Consider the following 18,609-nt stretch of genomic DNA (forward strand, 5'->3'; position numbering starts at 1 on the left):
GCCTCAGCAGGAAGCTACGGGTGGTGTTGATCACTGCTGTCCACAGATACAACAGAGACCTAAGAAGGGAACTCAAACGCAAGTTCTGACAGATTGAACCCACTAGGTAAGACTTTTGCAGACAAGTCCTATCTGTAACAAATGCACACCCTTTCAGCAGGGAATGGGACAGAACAACAGCAAGAGGCATCATTCCAGCACAGAGGATGCACTTCTGGCTAACTCATGAGACAGGGGATGCACGTACAGAGAAACATACAGCAAGAGATAACACAAAAACTGGGGGATTAAACTGAAAGATGCTATCTTCAGTACATGACTTGGGACAGAGGGCCATGGAAAGTCTTAAGAAAAATGACTACTCGAGTAACATCTCCTTCTCTAGCTTAACCCAGGCGGTGATCTGTACCTCACGCTCAGGCCCCCCAAGCCTGAGGTGCAGGCTTGCAGACACACAGCCCATAGATCCCTGACACACCACACAGCTCCAGCCAGGCTCAAGCACCTGTTACTGTGAAGTAATTCAAGTATTTCACTCCACAATTTCAGATGCCTCATTTGTACTTGGATTGCTGAGAGGAGGAGCTCACCTGTTTTAATCATCACCACAGGAACAATCCAGCTCCTGAGGCAGACAAGAACAATGGCAACCCCTCCACCCACTGTCAGAGGAAAAGCCTCACTCAGATTGAACAATAAAGGACAGTGAGTAGGTAGAGAAGGGGAATTTCCAAGCAGATTTTCTCTTGCAGGAGCAAGTACTCAGGCAAGTTAAGCACTTCTTCAGTTTATAGTCAGACAAAACAAAGGAGGATGGGGAGGACTTAAGAGAGCTAGACAAAAACCCATTCAGGGTAACAGAGAGCCAAGCATAAAAGAAATTTCTTTTTGCACTATTACCAGCCTCATTTTATGATCTTTAGAACCATGAACTCGAATGCTCCTGCTGCACATACAGTCAAATTGCTGAGAGCTGAAATGCACACAATACCTTCAAGTGCAGCTCCAGTGTATTTGTCTGGCTGCTGCTTGCTGTGCAGTGCTACAGCTCCTTCTGCGAATGAGACTGTGCCCCAGCGCTGCTGCCAGATACATACCTCGAAGACAGAGGAAAGTGAGAAAATCTTCTGTCTTGGGCTTCCTTTTGGAGAGGTCAGAAATCTGAGTGGCAGGAGGGGGTAACAACGGCTCCACTATCTTTATTGGAGTTGTGCTGGGACTGTTTGGCTGGGACTGAGCAAACTTCCTTTGTGCTTGCAGCCTTGGCCTGTGGGAACAAGAGCACATCAGAAACACGTTAGGCAGAAATTGCTGGACGTGCAAAAACATAAAACTCACCATTTAGGAGAGAGAGAAAGACATCTGAATCCATCTCCCACCCATTCCAAATCCCTAGCTGGGTCAATGCAGACAGTATGGAGACAGTATGAAGATAGTATTTTATTTGTTTTACCCTTTGGTATCTTCTGCTACAATTTGGAAAACCAGAAAGGGAACATCTTGACGGCAAAATCTGTGACTACTGTTTCATATGTTCTGAGTGTCTTCTTGCACATGATACAACTACAGTCTACCATTCACTTATTTGGAAAATAAATCTGTATTTTGCACCACGAAAATGCCTCTTTTTTGTTAAGTGTTAGTGCCCATTGCTTTCTGTTTTTAATAAAATTACGAATTAGGTTTATTTTAGTCCCATTAAGGTTTTAATTTATTCAAATCTGCCAGAATCTTAATTTTCATAGTAAAATATATATTAATAGATAAGGTATATATATTTGTGCCCCGTTCTAAAAAAATAAAACCTTTAGGAAAAAAATATTTTTGACAGGGAAAACATCAGGTCAAAACCTTTAGATTTTTGTTTGCTTGGCCACAGCCCTGAAGACAGTAAGGAAGGAGGTCAACAGTGGGGTTAAGCAGTACTTGGGATAAATTTTTAAGATTGAAGGACATGCATGGAATGAATTTGTTCAGTCCTGGTACTGGGCAATGGACTGACACTCTCTGATTAGTTTTAATGCAAGCCCGGGTATGGCGACAGGAAATGAACGGCTGCAGGTGGTTTTGGCAGTTGGCTGCAAATTATTTCAAGCCCATCTGAAGGCTCTGATTAACTGCTAGGCAGCAATGAATATGATTTTCTTTAATATGTCTAGAACATAAATTGGTATTAGGGAAAGCATTTTGGGGCAGGACAGATACCCGGAGGGGGTCTCGCCGGGAACTTGGCTCAGCTCAGCATATAAGAACATGTTAATTTCTCACTTAAGCAACTGGGATTCTAATTATGATCTTTATTACAGCTTCAAAAAGGAGAGAAGCTACAGAAAGAACTTAAAACCTTGTTGAGAAAGGATGCAATTTTATGTCATTTTATTCGCTAATAGCGGAGTATTTACATAATGTCAAAGTGAAACATATTAAATAACACTGAAGGGAAGCCCAGGTCTTGTCACTCTACCGCAGCCTTGACTGTTGTGACTTAAGGAAAGCACAGTTACCATTCAGTAGGGATGAAACACATAATTGGCAAACCTCTTGTTTTTCATGGGTATTAACCTTAAATATTTGGGTAACAAGAGGCTTGTTAGTGTATTTTAAATTTCAGCAATCTTGTCACTAAGAGAGAAAAAAAAAATTGAAAATCCCAGCAGTGTTTGTATGAATACATGTTGTCTAATGACAACAGAGAGCAAAAGTAACATTCAGCAGTTTTCTCCCTAAACTATGCATAAAATTGTCCTTGTCCTCACTATTCAACCCCCACTGCCCCGAACAACAAAACATACCAGCCATTCCTACTGCTTTTTTAACTCTCCTCCATAGCAAAAATAACCTGGTGTTTACAAATTTTTTTATCATGGTGCTTGTAATTTTTGAACTGGAACTAAAAGACTATTTGATACATAGATTTCCTTATATCTACAAACAATTATCTATCCAGAATGAAAGTCTTGTATAGATATGCTTGTATCTCCAAAATATTACTCAGATTGCTTTGCAAAGCCTCATCTCTTCAGGCAGACTGAGGACTCCCGTGCAGGATGAATGGGATTTTAATTCAAGCAACTACATTTCTATCACCAAAACCATACATGCAGCCAGAGAAAAACGCTTTGTGTTGGCTTCTGTTCTGCACAAAACATATGCTCTTTCGGCAAAAAACAGACTATAAAGGTTAGCGAGCATCCTGGCTTTCTGCACAGCAATTTTTCCCCACTGATGTGCTTCATCAGCCAGGCTGTTAAAAACATTAACCCACCCACTCTCTACATCTCTGTACCTGCTCAAATATTATGTGATCAGTGATAAGCAAGGAGGAGTACCACCACACAAAGTAAAGGTTAAGCCTGTTTTATGGTTCAAAATTAACCCTTTGCAGCAAGAATCATCCATGCTGGTTTGCAGTACCCCTATTATCAGTCCCCAGAGCACTGGAACAGGATTAGAGACTGACCTGCAAGTTTGGCATAGATGTGAAATGAATTAGGGAACCAAAAGTACTTTTGGTTCTGTCTGTCTTTGAAAGTACGCTGTCTGCTAGTGTTCTTTTCTGGGACAAAAAAGAAAATCCCCATGGGGCACAGAGCCTGGCCTGGCAGCATCACAGGCTCTTCACTACCCATGGGGGCACTGATTTCAGCAAGGACAGAGAAAATTCCAGGTGTTCCCTTCATTTACAACCATGAACTTTTGCTGCTTCCCCAAGGAGGCTGTGAAGACTTGCAGCTATATTGTCAGATGTGTCCAAGATGCTTCTCCTCTCAAACCAGAGTTAAAGACTGCTGTCCTTCCATCTGTTCAGTTTGACCTCACCAGTGCCATAAAACCAGGCCCCCTTATGAAATATCTACCTTTTATTAAAACCACGAGCAGGTACAGGGTGTAAATATCACTGATTCAATTTACGAACACTAGTAAATGAAAGCGCTCTTATGACTGCAGCATCCATTAGGTTTCTGAAATAACTACTGTTCCTTGCATAGATATGTATGTGCTCCATAGGCTTCTACTTCAGTGCCTGAGAGTGCATAGAAAGTGAGCTGCAAGCAGGAAATAAACTACTCTGTAGCTACAGCATACAGGGATAAGGAATCAAGACTAGGAAGCAAAAGACAGGTTCTTAAGTAGCCCTTGCTTCAGATTTATGCAAACATGACCAGTTTCAAAGGTGGGCCAACAAAGAAAAAACACACGTATTTCAAAACGTTGACAACAACTAAAACTGCTTCCTTTTGAAGGCATGTATGCACCTTAATAAACTTGTATGTCGCCACGAAAACCTCCAGCAGCATAAAACCAATTATTTCAGGTATGGTTTCACATTACACTTAATCCATTTTAAGTGTGAAGCTGCTGCCAAAGAAGGATTGTACCCTCCTTCTTAACTACAGTTATATCAGAGGAAGCATAGCAAGTTGTACTCACACACCACTTCTGAACAAGGAAGAACAGAAGTGATAAAGTGGTCAGAAAGACACTGTGTGTGTATGTATGATGGTGCCTATCTAGAATTTAGAGAGAAGCAGTGCAGCCAGCAGGACCAGGGCAATGATTGTCCTTCTGTACTCAGCACTGGTGGTGCCACACCTCAAATCCTATGCTCAGTTTTGGACCCCTCACTACAAGAAAGACATTGAGGGGGTAGAGATGGAAACGGAGCTGGTGAAGGATCAGGAGCACAAGTCCTGTGAGAACTGTTTTTCACACCTGTTTTTCACAGTGTTTTTAAACACCTGGAGGTGTTTAGCCTGGAGAACAGGAGGCTCAGGGGGAATCTCACTGCTCCCCAAAACCGAAAGGCTGAAAGGTAGGGGTCAGTCTCTTCTCCCACATAACAAGTGACAGGACCAGAGGTAAAGGTCTCAAGTTGTGCCAGGGGATGTTTAAACTGCGTATTAGGAAAAGTTTCTTCACAGAAAGGGTTGCAAAGCATTGGAATAGTCTGCCCAGAGAAGTGATTGAGTCACCATCCCTGGAGGCATTTAAAAAGACACATGGATGTGGCACTTGAGGACACTGGTGGACTTGGCAGTTGGGTTAATGGTCGGAGTCAATGATCTTAAAGGTCTTTTCCAACCTAAATGAATCCATGATTGTTTAAATGCATAACACCACCACCATGGCTTTGCTCTTTGCTTCTTAATGCAAGGATTTCTGCCGGAATGACCTATTTAGAGTGCATTTGGCAACAACAGACAGACTGGCATGAGCAGCAGAGAGAACAAAAAAATCCTGTTTCCGTCCTCAAAATAAATTGCTCACTTTGTCCTCATTGAAAGGGTACACACTATGTAAGGCTTATAAATACGCAAACAGAAAAACCTTCGTAAAACGGAAAAGGATGAGGAAAGAACTTAAAATAATCCCACATCTAAACGTCATGCAAACACCCAACACACAGCCAGAAATATCTAGACTATTTAAAAATAAACAGTAAACCACTTTCTCTCAACAGAATGCTATTTTCCTTCTACTTCTTTTGAGAGACTTAAAACACATACCTATGACAAAAAAGTTCAAAAAAGCCTCAGCCTGAGGAAGTCTCACCTCCTTTGGGTATGCGTCTCTTCTACTGAACTGACTGTTTAGGTCTAAGAAAGTAAATTTCAGCCAGAGATGAAAACTCCACATCAAAAATATCCTGATTGCAAAAAGTCAGACTAGGCTACAAAACATTTCTCTCCTGACACAAAATATACTTTTTGAAGCTTTTTTAGAGTACAATTTCTTGTCAGTTGAATATTTTAAGCAAATTGCATTCCTTGTAATCAAAACACTACAGTTTGTGTTAACTAAAAGTGCTTCAGAATGTCTTTTAAAATAGCATATCCTAGCACCATTGCTTTTGCTTGTAAAAAAGTTCACATTTAGGAAAAAAGACTTAATACACAAAGGCAGTCTTTTCTTTGCAAAGCAAAGTAAAGTTCAGGCTAGTAGTAGCAGTCTGTGTTAAATTTAGTAAACATTAATATTCTAGATAACAGTGCATGTTGTGCCAGCCACAAATCAAGTATTAAACTATCAGTATGTGAGATTTTGTTGTACATCAGTACAAAAATCTGATTCTTTTCAGTTTATTACTCCATAACTCCTAAGTGAAAACAAAGCATAAGTACTAAAAAATATGCACAAAACCAAATATGCACAATCAGATTTGTAATATATTTGCATGCATACTTATCTATTTATAGAAACTCCTAGGTTTGAGAGGCTATTCTCACGCCTAAGCATCTCAAATGGGAATAGATTTGCAAAACAATCTTCTGCGAATGTTCTCTAATCACCAGTAGCTGCAGGTTTCCACCAAACTTCCTGCTTAGTATGCGCTATCATATGTCCTTGGCGTTTGGTCTCATCACCTTTCACTTACTCCTTGAACTCCACTTTTGCTTTTGTCCTTTCCTGCTTTTCTGTAGCCTGATATATCCTTTCTCTTGACAACAGCAAGACAAAGAGTTAGGTTTTCAAACACTATACGAACCATAGCTGAAGCAGCTGCTTGAGTGGTACAGTTTTGTGACTAATTCCCATTTTCCTTCTCACTACAATTTGCTTTTCACTTAACAATTAAGGGAAGGCTCTGGCAGGGCTGGGCACTCCACCTCACAGATTTTGTTCTGACCACTCCATGCTAACATCATTATAACTTCCCCTCTGCTGAGTACCTGGGTTATTTAATTCATTGCTGTGACATTTTGTTGGCATGGTGAGATATTTATCTCTGAGGTTTGCTTGTCTCTGTACCCCTGATCTCAATGAGGTCTGAAGTCCACCATCTTTTGGTCTCATTGGAGGTGATAAACCAAGTATGTAAATTGTGTAAGTGCACCGTACAACGTGGCACTTGGTCTGGCAACACAGCATGTCTGTATGGAAAAATTCACTTGTATGTGCAGCTTCGTTCAGTTAAGGTAAACTTACTTGAACGTGACAGGCTGCAGAAATGTTCTGGCCTCATTTAAAAATAAAATTAAAAAGTAATTTAGGCTTTAATAGCCAGGTGTCTGCTGGAAATCAGATGATTATCAAGTGTGTAATTTCCACCTCAAAGTCAACCATGTTACAGGCACTTCTAGGCAAGCCCAAGATGAGCATGCAAAACTTGTTGCTGGAGGTATCATTCTTCACAGGACAATAAGGAAATCTTTATCACTATCACATGTGCCAGCAGAAAGCATGGCTAAGCCACATTTTACCTTTTCAATCCTTAGAGTAAGTCTAAGACATTCCCTCCTAACAGTGACCTTCTAGAAGACCACCAGTTCATGTGAACAGGGCTTCAAACTTCAACAAGTTGTCTACACCAATAACGCCAAAACTTCTATGTAACATATGCTTTTTTCCCCAAACTGTGAGGGTTAACATATGGATAAGAAAAAAGAAATGGGTCGAGAAAAAAATTCCCCTCAGAACACAAGATCTTGTTGGCTGTCCCTGGAGAATACCTGAGTGCACAGCTCAGCTCTGGTGGCGCTATGCAGTGTTTCTATCTGTACTCACACACTTCGGCCACCGTATTGCAAGCTACACTGTCAGGTCAATCAATGGCACCACACCAAGAGGAAGAAAGCAGGCGTGTGAAGGAGTCCTTTGAACTTCATTTCCTCTCCCACATGCCCCAAAACTACTGGGATAGTATTTTCTGCCCATACCACAGAAACACAGAATGACTAGGTTGGAAGAGACCTCCAAGATCATCGAATCCAACACATGTCCTAACACCTCAACTAAACCATGGCACCGAGTGCCACATCCATTTTTTTTTAAAACACATCCCGGGATGGTGACTCTACCACCCCCCCAGGCAGACCATTCCAGTACTTTATCATTCTTTCCGTGAAGAAATTTTTCCTAATATCCAACCTATATTTCCCTTGATGCAGCTTGAGACTGTGTCCCCTTGTTCCCTCAGTTGCTGCCTGGTGAAAGAGCCCAACCCCCACCTGGCTACAGCCACCTTTCAGGAAGTGTTAGAGAGTGATAAGGTCACCTCTGAGTCTCCTTTTCTCCAGGCTAAACAACGCCAGCTCCCTCAGTCATTCCTCACAGGGTTTGTGTTCCAAGGCCCTCACCAGCCTTTTGCCCTCCTCTGGACGCGCTCAAGCGTCTCAATGTCCTTCCTAAACTGAGGGGCCAGAGCTGGACACAGCACTCAAGGTGTGGCCTCACCAGTGCCCAGTACAGGGGAAGAATGACCTCCCTGCTCCTGCTGGCCACACTATTCCTGATACAGGCCAGGATGCCGTTGGCCTTCTTGGCCACCAGGGCATACAGCTGGCTCATGTTCAGCTGCTGTCACCAGTACCCCCAGGTCCCTTTCCACCTGGGCACTGTGCAGCCACACTGCCCCCAGCCCATAAAGCTGCAGGGGGTTATTGTGGCCAAAGCGCAGGACTTGGCACTTGGACTTATTAAACTTCATCTTGTTAGACTCTGCCCATACATCCGACTGTTCCAGGTCTCTCTGCAGAGCCCTCCTCCCTTCCAACAGATTGACACACGCTCCCAGCTTAGTGTCGTCTGCAAATTTACTAATCAAAGATTCAATACCCTCATCCATATCGTCAATAAAAATACTGAACAGAACTGGCCCTAGCACAGATCCTTGAAGAACACCACTGGTGACTGATATCAGTGGTATCTGTTACCCATTTGATAGCACACGGCTCTGCCGCTACTGCCACCAAGTCTGCAGAAGTGGAAACAGAGATTCAATCAGCATCTGTATCCCCTCACCTGTTCGTACCAGGAAGGGCCTAGGAAGTAAAGAGACCTGGTTGCTCCCACCCATGCAGATATCAAGTGCAGGTAACTGGTGCAAAGCATGGGGTCACTCTCAGATATGGCTCCTTCAAAATAATTTGCAAGATAATGTAATCCAAGACACAACCTAAACCTGTACTACCAGGTAAGAGTGTAATTCTTAATCCTGTCATGTGATTATAAGAATCTGGGCTTTACTTTTTACTTTACTTTTCAGTAAATTAAATATTCCAGAAAGATTGAATCCAACAATCTTCAGAAGCAGTTTTTACTAAGACCTTTATTCATTAATCTTTTTCACTTTCTGTGGGCCAGTAAATCAAAATTGAGCCTACATTGACAACACAATTTTAACCCAGACTTAATTTTTCAAGTGATCCAATGAAAGCACAGTATTAAGCCCATTCAGTCCTTAATTGTTGAGCCTAACAGAGCATGTTTCTGTAAAAAACAGTTCTTGCTCTAAAACTTTAGCCACAATGAATGTATGCACATTTCCCTTTGCGATTTTTGTGTGTGTGTGGTTTTTTTTCAAATGTGAAACAGTTGGTTTCTGAGAACCTCCTCTCCTGCTAACAATAGAAAGGTGTTTGGGAATGGCATTTAATGAACAGTAATTGAGCTAACCCATATGCTTCATGACTAGTTCAAAGTACAGCTAGACACAAACTTTTTTTGCTGAAAACTGCTCCAATTATCATTAATTCTGGAACCGCCTGTTCTTCCTGGCAATGCTCACTGATTACAAGAAGGTACTTGCAGTCTCCAAACCCACCTCATGCCATGCAGTTTAGCAGAGACACTTACACACGTCCTGAGTATAAGTGGCTATTCAAACAACACACAAGATAGTTCTGGGTGAAGTGCGAGTCCTTAAAAGCTGCAGGGCACTGTTACCCATTCCCCACCACTTTAACTGTGTTAGGAGGAACTGGACAACTCCAGCCACCATAAATGAGCGTTGTACATACTCCACATTGCCTATATAAGCAGCCACAATGACACACGTATGGAGAGCTTGCCTGCTAGACTGAGGCCCATACTAGACAGTTGATAGAAGAAAGTTGTAGAAAACTAACACTGTGTTCAGTTTTCACCTGTGGATCCAATAAGTGCAGGTGTTTCAGTGGCCTAGATAACCTTGAGGGGGCTAAATCATACTGGGTACTAAATGCCCTGGGTTCTTGCCCTGAAACATCCGCAGTGGTCAGGGAATTTTGACACACTACTCTTATGGAGTATAGGATTTCCCTGTGTGAACTTGAGTGCCATTCATGGACTTCAGGACACAGGGAAGCAAAGATGAAACAAGAAAAAAAAATCAAAAAAACCCAAAAGCATAATTAGTCAAAGTGGTAGCCCTTCTCCAGGAGAACTGGCCTCCTCTCACCTTACTGCTACAACTGGTTTTAAATGGACTTGATGCAAGAACAGTCCATCCATGCTTATCACACACAATTTGCATCACTGCAGTACTGTAGGCAGGGTCACAACCTCTCATTGTGCTTAAACCAAAACTTAACTCTGAGTAACCAATGTGCAGCTCCAGCACAACACAATTACAAAACCACACATCCACCTTCAAATATCTCAGCAATGGCATGCTTCCAGCTCAGACTCCAGCAGCTGGACAAAGGCCGATTTAAATGCATTAATGACCATCAAATACTCAAACCCTTCCACCCGTCCCATGGGCCAGTGGCTGTGGCAAGTACAGGAGGGTTTATTAGCTGCTGTCCAGAGAGTAGCAGCAGTGGGAGTGTGACCAAATGAGGATATGGCAGCTGAATGAAGCTCCCAAGAAACAGTTTTCTTACAGCGTTTGTCATCAGATCACAATACATCAACTGTCCTACAGACTTGTCCGTAAAACCAGGACCAAAGCTTTATTCCACTATAAGTAAGGGTGGGATCTGGACAATCAGAAAGATAATGACTCTTTTAAATCTACTTTCTCCAGGGCTGCAACACCTGAGATTGGACAAAAATTTTTCCTCTCCATACAGACATGTGGTGAGCTGTAAATGGCAATAGATGGCAGAAGAGATCCTTCTGAATACTGGAGACAGGTGGTGCCACCCTTCCTTTGTCCTGCAACAGTTCTTAAAAATTCCCATTCTGGAGTAGCTTGATTTCTAGTCTAAGAACATAAGCACTGGCACTTCAACCTTGGACTGCTCCAAGTTGTACTCCAGCTGTGTCTACACTGTACCATACTGCACACTGCATAAAGCCACCCAGGCTAAGCCTTCAAATTCATCAGTCTACACGGAAATGAATCTAACAACAAGGCTGCAGACTGTAAGTCCTACACGTGCTCCTCCCAAAGTCCTGGTTATTGCTGACACCCTCAACACCACAGCCAACATTCAGCTGAGTCAGCTCAGATATGCCCACAGAAGCTACAAAGGTGCAAAGTAATGCAAAAACAGCCTCATTCGGAAGGAACAATAAAGAGGAATGTATTCCAGAAGTCCATTTTGGAGGGGGCTGTGTCCTGGATACATCTCTTTCCCTGCTGTTCTTTGGGCTATGCACGCTACAGAGACTGCACCCTAGCTTATGATACTTTACTCTTTGGGACTAAGCTATGGTGGGAGTCACTGCACTGTTGCAAAGCAGTACCAAGTACCAGCTGATGAGCACTGACTTCAGCAGTTCCATAAAAGCTACAACTTCTTACCCCTCTCCACACTCCCACCTGTACACAGCTTACTTCTGCTCCTGCACCCATGTTCTGGACACACTCCTCTTCTGTAGCATTCCTCATCTCAGGCTGCTAGTTGGTTCTCTTCACTAGAGCGCTCTGCAAGCTGCAACCAAGCACAGCTGAGCACAGCTACCTACAAAAGCACCTGTCAAATGGACACTAGGGTTTCCAGTTCCTGCATCCAGAAATGAGGGTTGCCCCTCTATTCTAGCAGTGTGACCCAAGATTCCTACTTTTCAGCTTGAGCCAAAACCGCCATGCCATTCCAGAAAGCAAGAACATCACCATGGAGTAACTTAGGCCAGGTCTGCCATTTTATGCTGTGCTGTTGCACGGAGAAGAGCATCACCACATGCTAGAAAGTTAAAATGCAAAAGCACAGCAGCAAAAAAAAAAAAAAAAAAAAAAAGAAAAAAAAAAGAAAAAAAAGAAAAAAGAAAAAAAAATAACTCATTTACATTCACTTGGTTTTTAATAATCACTACCAGATGTCTGAGTCTGTACTATGTCTATGAACTTCTCTTCAAGAAGAAAACCACAAGAACAAAGTTATTTTTTTCACATTAAACCCTGTCCCTTGTGCTGGAAGCAAACAAGGTTGAACTCCATGCTAATAGACACCTTCCTCACTGGAAGGAGGATGCAATTTCCAGCTCACTCGCACCATCTCCACCTACTGGCAAGGAACCTGACACAGTCCTGCTGCCGGCACTCGCCGAAGACAGAAGAATGAAGCAACCCTAACAAGTCTTCTAATACTCAGGTAGAGCCAGAGTGGGAAAGCCTAGGGGCACAAAATGGTCTCCCCTTCCACTTCACTCCTCTGCAACACCATCTGTCTGTGTGGAATTGAAGGCAACTTTGTTAACTTTGCTATTTAACACAGGCTTGGATTATTTTCAAAAGCATTTTTGACTCCTACAAAAATATTTCCCACCCTATGGAAGACAGCCTATAGCATGTTAAAACCCATCCATTTTGAGAAAACTTACGCACTGCCCCCTATTTGATTACAGAGAGGTCAAAGCTACTTCTAGCACAATACACTGTGCAGCTTCAATATTCTTCTAGTATTATTTTCAGTATTCTCAGACATCTGAGGGACATCTGCAAAACCTGTTCACTTCACAGTTCCCAACCAGGAGGCATTAAACAAAACCAGCACAGTTCAGATGACAGAGCTTCCCGCTTCCTTATGCGATGCCTGGGCACTACCCAAATCCCTGGTCTCTGATCCATTCAGATCTGCTTTTTGTTCCCTATGATACACCAAATAATACCAAACATATCAGCAACTCCCTCCTTAGTAATTTGACCAGCTGCTAAAACTCAAGAGGATGCAAGATCAAAGCCATGTGACTGAAGGAAAATTCCTTTTTCACTTTGAGCAGCCTTTTCTGCACAATTGTGCTTTTTTAAAAAAAACTGGTTTACAGACCATTTCATTCTTTTTTTTTTTTCCAATCTCAGAAAAACACGTGTACCTCAAATCTAGCAATCGTTCACCTTCGCCCTAAAAGCAACTTGCCCTAGCCAGAAAGCCACAGATTACTTCTGGCAGAAATGTCAGAAATAACAGTGTATGGATCATTCTAGCCATCATCTGAAGGGCTGAGAAACTTCCGGTCCAATTAAGCCCTGCATTAATCCCTAACATTTGAATAAAAATTTCCATCTACCGGCAGGAAGTGATAGAAGTCAGCATGTTGTGGGCATTTTAACCTCTTGCAAAGGTTGCAGCTTGCAATTTAACCACACCTGAAACCACGTATCTGCACTTCCCACGGGGACAGCCTTTAGAAGACTCCTCTACCACCTGGCTATTACCAGGAACTCAACATTTTTCTTGTAAAAACTACAACATTTAGACACACAGCAAAAGAAAAAAAAAAAAAAAAAAAAAAAAAAAAAAAAAAAAAAAAAAAAAAAAAAAAAAAAGACATTCTATATCTGCTGCACAGACTTATTCTGATAAGCAGCAAAGTGATCACTTTTGCATAGAACACCCATCAGTCACATTCACTGTCTTGCCAAAAAGGATTACTAAATGGAAACATGCAAGTGAGCTATCAGGGGAAGAAAATAAAATAAAAATCAGTACATTCCATTATGTTAATCCTATGCTATTCCTATATAATACTGAATTCCATGATGTTAAACTTACGCTGTTCTTATAGAACTCTGAAGATAAAATACAAACTTTAGCAGGTGCTGTCTCTACTTTTTGGTCTCCTTTCCTTCATCATTGTAATTTTTTTGCATTGAGTTTCTCTTGGAAGCAAACCACGACCCTCTCCAGGCTTCCTCCCCAGGAGTCAAACAGCCCATTCTTGCAAGTCAATCAGGCAGACGCAGTCAATTGTCCCAGTAACTCTGTTCATGCCTTCTTTCAAGCCGTGCCACATCCTGCTACCAGTCAAACTGGCCTGAAAAGGAATGGGGCCATTCACCTCAAACCTCTTCTTTACATGGATGCTAAATCCTATGAGAGGGGGCTGGCTGGACTGCCAGAGCATGCTGTCTTTCTCTTCCTCCTGAATGCCAGAAAAGTAGTTGGGAACTAATGATATGAATGGAAACTATGGTAACAATTCCTGTGCCACCACAATCTATAGCCTTCCCTGCAGACTCTCTTTCTTTACCTGCAGTAGTAAGTATTCAATACTCTCCTTGCTTCCTGTCACATGTGTCACATTCCCCTGCCCCTGGAGACTCCAGTAAAAAGATATGGTGCATATTGAGCTCATTTAAGTACCAGGTAATCATAGTAAAAAACCCTCACAGACACACACTAACTGTCTGTACACACCACACATCTGCCCAGGAAGTTAAAAAATACAGTCCTTCTGAGAAGACTTTGCTCACAGTAGAGTGAGATTTATCAGCGCTTCTTCCCTAACACCCTCCTTAATTTTACTTTTAGGATATACAGTGGCAGGTGAGCAGCAGGACACCTGATATTTGTTGATACAACTTAGATAAACTAAGAGCTTGCTGATAGTGGAAGGAGAAAGTCACGTTCCTTCTGGTTCTGCATCCCATTGTGCACTCTGACCAGGAAGTAATGGGAGGGGCACAGCCATTGGGGAGGACAAAGGGATTTCCCCACCTGCATGCTCCCACTCTGCATGAGTGGGGTCAATTTGGTTTAAACTGATCTCAGAGAGGCTGCTCCGGAAAAAAGGTGTGGTATATATTCTTCCCTTCACCTCCAGCCACAAGTTCCTGCTTATGCCAGCACGAGATCTCCTGAGACCCTATAATCAGCTGGTTGAGGAAGTCAGTCTAGCTGAAAATTAATTTATAGGTTGGGTTTTTTACTTTTTCAGGTTGGGTTTCATAAGCACAGAAGTGCTGGTGCTGGCACAAAAGAGGTGGCACGAACACACTAGAGGGAAGAACACACTAGAGGACTGCCTTTTCCACTAGCAGCTCGCATTAAGATTAGCCTAAGCTGACTGAGAAACACATTAGTTAGTGAACTGTAAAATTTTAACAGAAAACGTGCCTGGCAGCAATGCCAGTGTGGTCCCTTTCATTGTCAACCCTTTGCAACAAGGAGCCTAGTTTTCACCAAGACAAGCAAGGAAGACAAATTTGGGTGGGCTTTTCTATTTGATAACCTTGGGGGTTTTTAAAGAATTTTTCTGAAGTAATGAAAAGGTCTGATTTCCATCACTTCTGCGCCCATGAGCAGATCACCGAATACTTTTCCCTGTATCATCACAAACCTACCCCCAGCTTACAAAACATTTACAATGGAAACGAGAGGGTGGCATTCCAGATGCAGTCTACACTGACAGTGACTCTGCAGAGAAGTGCAGTGAGCACTTTCTAGGTGCCCCATGGGCAAAGTCCACTCGCTGGCCCTGTGCTCCTCTGGAATTGTCCCTGAGGTGTGGTTGCTGATAGTGATAAATCACCAGAGTGACAGCTAAGCACAGTAAATCTGTCTGAAAACACAAAAAATCCCGGGGTGCTTCCCGGCACCTTCTCTCCTCCTAAACTGCATTGAGCCAATATTCAGTAACTGATGTACTGGCAGTCCGCAGACAAATCACTTTTCTATTCCTTTTCCAGGCTGAAATTAGACATTGACTAAAAGAGGGCAGACAGAAGGAATAAAATCCAGTGAAAAACACTATGTGCACAGCCACCACTGCTTGAATCAGATGAGGACCTGAGGTCAATTTGCCACGTGGCTGTACAAAAGGTTGTGGCAAGAGTGCTCCCTCCCTCACAGGAGTGGCAAGAGCTAGGCAATTACTTCAGCTGGGATTGCCAGGGAACATTTGATGAACTCGATGCCAGTTCATGTGGTTCTCAAAGGCTGGCCACCTGAAAGGTAATGGGTGAGAATGCCATGCAAAGCTCCACCAAGAACAAAAGAAGTGAAGTTGGAAAGAATGCTCGGGCAGCAAGAGAAGGCAAGGGCAATAAGGCCAGGAGCAATAGAGAAAGTAAAACATTGTAAGGGAATGCAAAGAGCTGTCGGTAGGTTCAGGAAAAGTGGAAGTCAACCAAAAATAAAATGGAAATCCTGTGGGGACCAGCTGACTAAGGAGAGAATGGCAATGCAGCCACAACATGCCTGATTAGAAAACTGCAGAAAGCTGACAAAACACACAATCCTTTTCATACCCAGCCAACCAATGAGCCACAGGTAAACAAATAAGTGGAGGATTTCACAAACTCCTCGAGTATTTTCTTGGTTCAAAATTATATTAAATATAGGTTCAGTAGCTCGGAATACTGTTCAAAATAGCAAACAAATGCAACCACAACGGGCTGTGTTAGTGACTGCCCTTAGCACTAAGGAAATCTTAATAGCTTGAAGGTGAGAATTAAGTCAACAAAGTCAACAAATAAAATAAATGCATCTTTTATCACACCATTACCAAGGGAAGACAATGCCAAAAGGCAGAACTAGAGATGCTTCTCCTGAGGCTTTGCTGGCAACACAAGACTGCCCCAATTTAATTTTTGTTAAATCAGTTCAAATCCACGCGGACTGTTATGGGTTAAGAGTAGGTTAAACCAGTGCCTTGTTGACAGATAAATCAAAAAGACAGCCTGTCCATACAGCCTCTTGTGCCAGTTTAACTTCATTAATTTAAAAGCCGCATCTTAATTTATCTTCACATAAGCCATCTAAAAATCTCTCCAAAGCACCACCACTAAGACTTGAATGATCTTGGATCAGGAAATCCAAAATCCCTTTTAAAGCTAAACCAGATTCCAGACCACCTACCCCACAACCTGCTACTTTCTGTGGTGGTTTCCTACTGCAGACAGAGTGGGACTTTGCCTTTAGAAGAAATTTAAGCTGCTATTCCATCTCCAAATGTTCAAATTCCATACCTTGGAAAAGGTAATGACTCCAGCTTCACATTTTGAATCTATAGAGTATTAAAACCACACCAAACAGAGACATCCCTGAACTCATACAGGGTTCAAAATCTAAGCGTGAATTTTGCCGCACATGCTAATCTATATTTTTGTGCATTCACCATGGCTCTCTCCCTACCCGTGAGAGATTCCTCACAGCCAGGCAGCTTCAAAAGTGTTCTAGCACTTCCATGCATCATTGTTACATAAATCTGCAAGATCAGAAGCTACACTAGAAATAACTGGGTCACTAACAGTATCTCTTTTCACAGCCATTGAGTGACCTTAGACAGCCTGACATGACTGATGTGGTTAACAATGCTGTAAGCTAAATAAAATTAAACTATATAGGTAAGCTTTACTGATTCAATGCTTTATACATGCATATACATGTACGCACACATATGTATGTTATCTGCAGTGAAAAGCCATGACTGGAAACAAACTTCGAAATATGAACAGCTGATTTTTAGATTACTAAAATAAGCTTAGCAGAAGGTATTTCATAATTTAATGAGATAATAAACTGTCATAATTAGCTGCATTTTACATACCTTTCCCCTTCCCCAAGGGGAAAGAAAAGCGTTAAAAGCAATCAAAAATGAAAACTAAACACTCCTCCAGATTTAGGAACCCATGGTACCACAGTTGGTGAGCCAAACACCGTAATACCTACAAAACAAGGTTCTGAGGGAACTCAAGAGTTTCAGACCATTTCAGGCTTTAGGCCTTAAGGAAGGTTTTCTAAATCCAGAAGAAACCAGTGGAATGCCAACACCCTCAAAGTGCAGATGCAAAGCAAAGCAGCTGTTGTAGCTCACACATTCACTCAGCATTGGAGTGTCAAATTAATGACTACTCAGTTTTACTGAGTAGTTCCTTTAGAAGGATTTAGCAGCCAATTATTACATACAATCATTTCCCTAAAGAAAGGAGGTTTTAGGGGGAAAACCAGATGAGTGGGGGAAAAGTAGGCATAGTGAGTTTTATCATCTTCTACAAGCCAAATGCAGCAGAGATGATCTGTGGTGTTAATCCCCACCACAGTGGCCATGAGGTTCCCTGGGTCATAGTCAACAAGCAGCAAGTCAGGGCAGGTCTTCCTCTACAGCCCTCTCTCAGCAGATAAGAGGGAATTCTCTAAAAGTATTTTTGGGCAAGGTTTTAATATTCTGCATTTCACTCAACAGAGGAAAATCATGCTCAAGGCACTGTCTTTGGAACAGCTACAGCTGACCCAGAACATCAACTTCCCTCATCTAGACAGATGCCATTAAAAGTGAGATATGTCAAAAGTTAGGGTTTATCATTATTTAAATGAATCATTTGAATTCTACTACAGAACAAGGTGGTAGTCTCCCCTCCATCGACTTACATGGTTCTAGACAATAAATATGAATAAAAACTATGGCATCTCAATTTACAGAATCTCAGAAACAACTCCTGGGGGGCGGGGGAGGTAACCCCAAAAAACAACTATTGATCTACAAATACTGTACAAGTAGCAGTATAAATAGGAAAATTTAATTAATCAGCTTCATAATACAGCAGGGTTACAGCAGCTACATATGCTGAACCCAACTTTCCTCATGCTAAGAGCAACTTGATGCAGAAGCCGTGGTACTTAAGTGAATTTGCTCATGAAGCAGAGGACGTTCTCAGCCTGTGGAAACGTGTCATTTCTGTGTCAGGTGATGGGATGCAGCAGAGAGACGGAATGCTTCAGAAGAAGCAGTGAGGAG

General features: G+C 42.2%; 1 protein-coding gene across 3 annotated transcripts in view; it reads right to left on the minus strand.

Annotated features, from left to right (window-relative positions):
• JARID2 (jumonji and AT-rich interaction domain containing 2) overlaps positions 1 to 18,609 on the minus strand; it is a 211,872-nt gene that overhangs the window by 57,911 nt on the left and 135,352 nt on the right. For all 3 annotated transcript variants that reach the window (XM_066188926.1, XM_066188936.1, XM_066188916.1), the window contains exon 4: positions 1,098 to 1,267. In XM_066188926.1, the coding sequence (XP_066045023.1) occupies positions 1,098 to 1,267 (170 nt within the window). The remainder of the gene's footprint in view (positions 1 to 1,097; positions 1,268 to 18,609) is intronic.

The sequence above is a fragment of the Chamaea fasciata genome, unplaced genomic scaffold, assembly GCF_029207755.1.
Source record: "Chamaea fasciata isolate MVZ Bird 193981 ecotype frontalis unplaced genomic scaffold, bChaFas1.0.hap1 SCAF_1, whole genome shotgun sequence".
In the NCBI taxonomy this organism is placed as follows: Eukaryota; Metazoa; Chordata; class Aves; order Passeriformes; family Sylviidae; genus Chamaea; species Chamaea fasciata.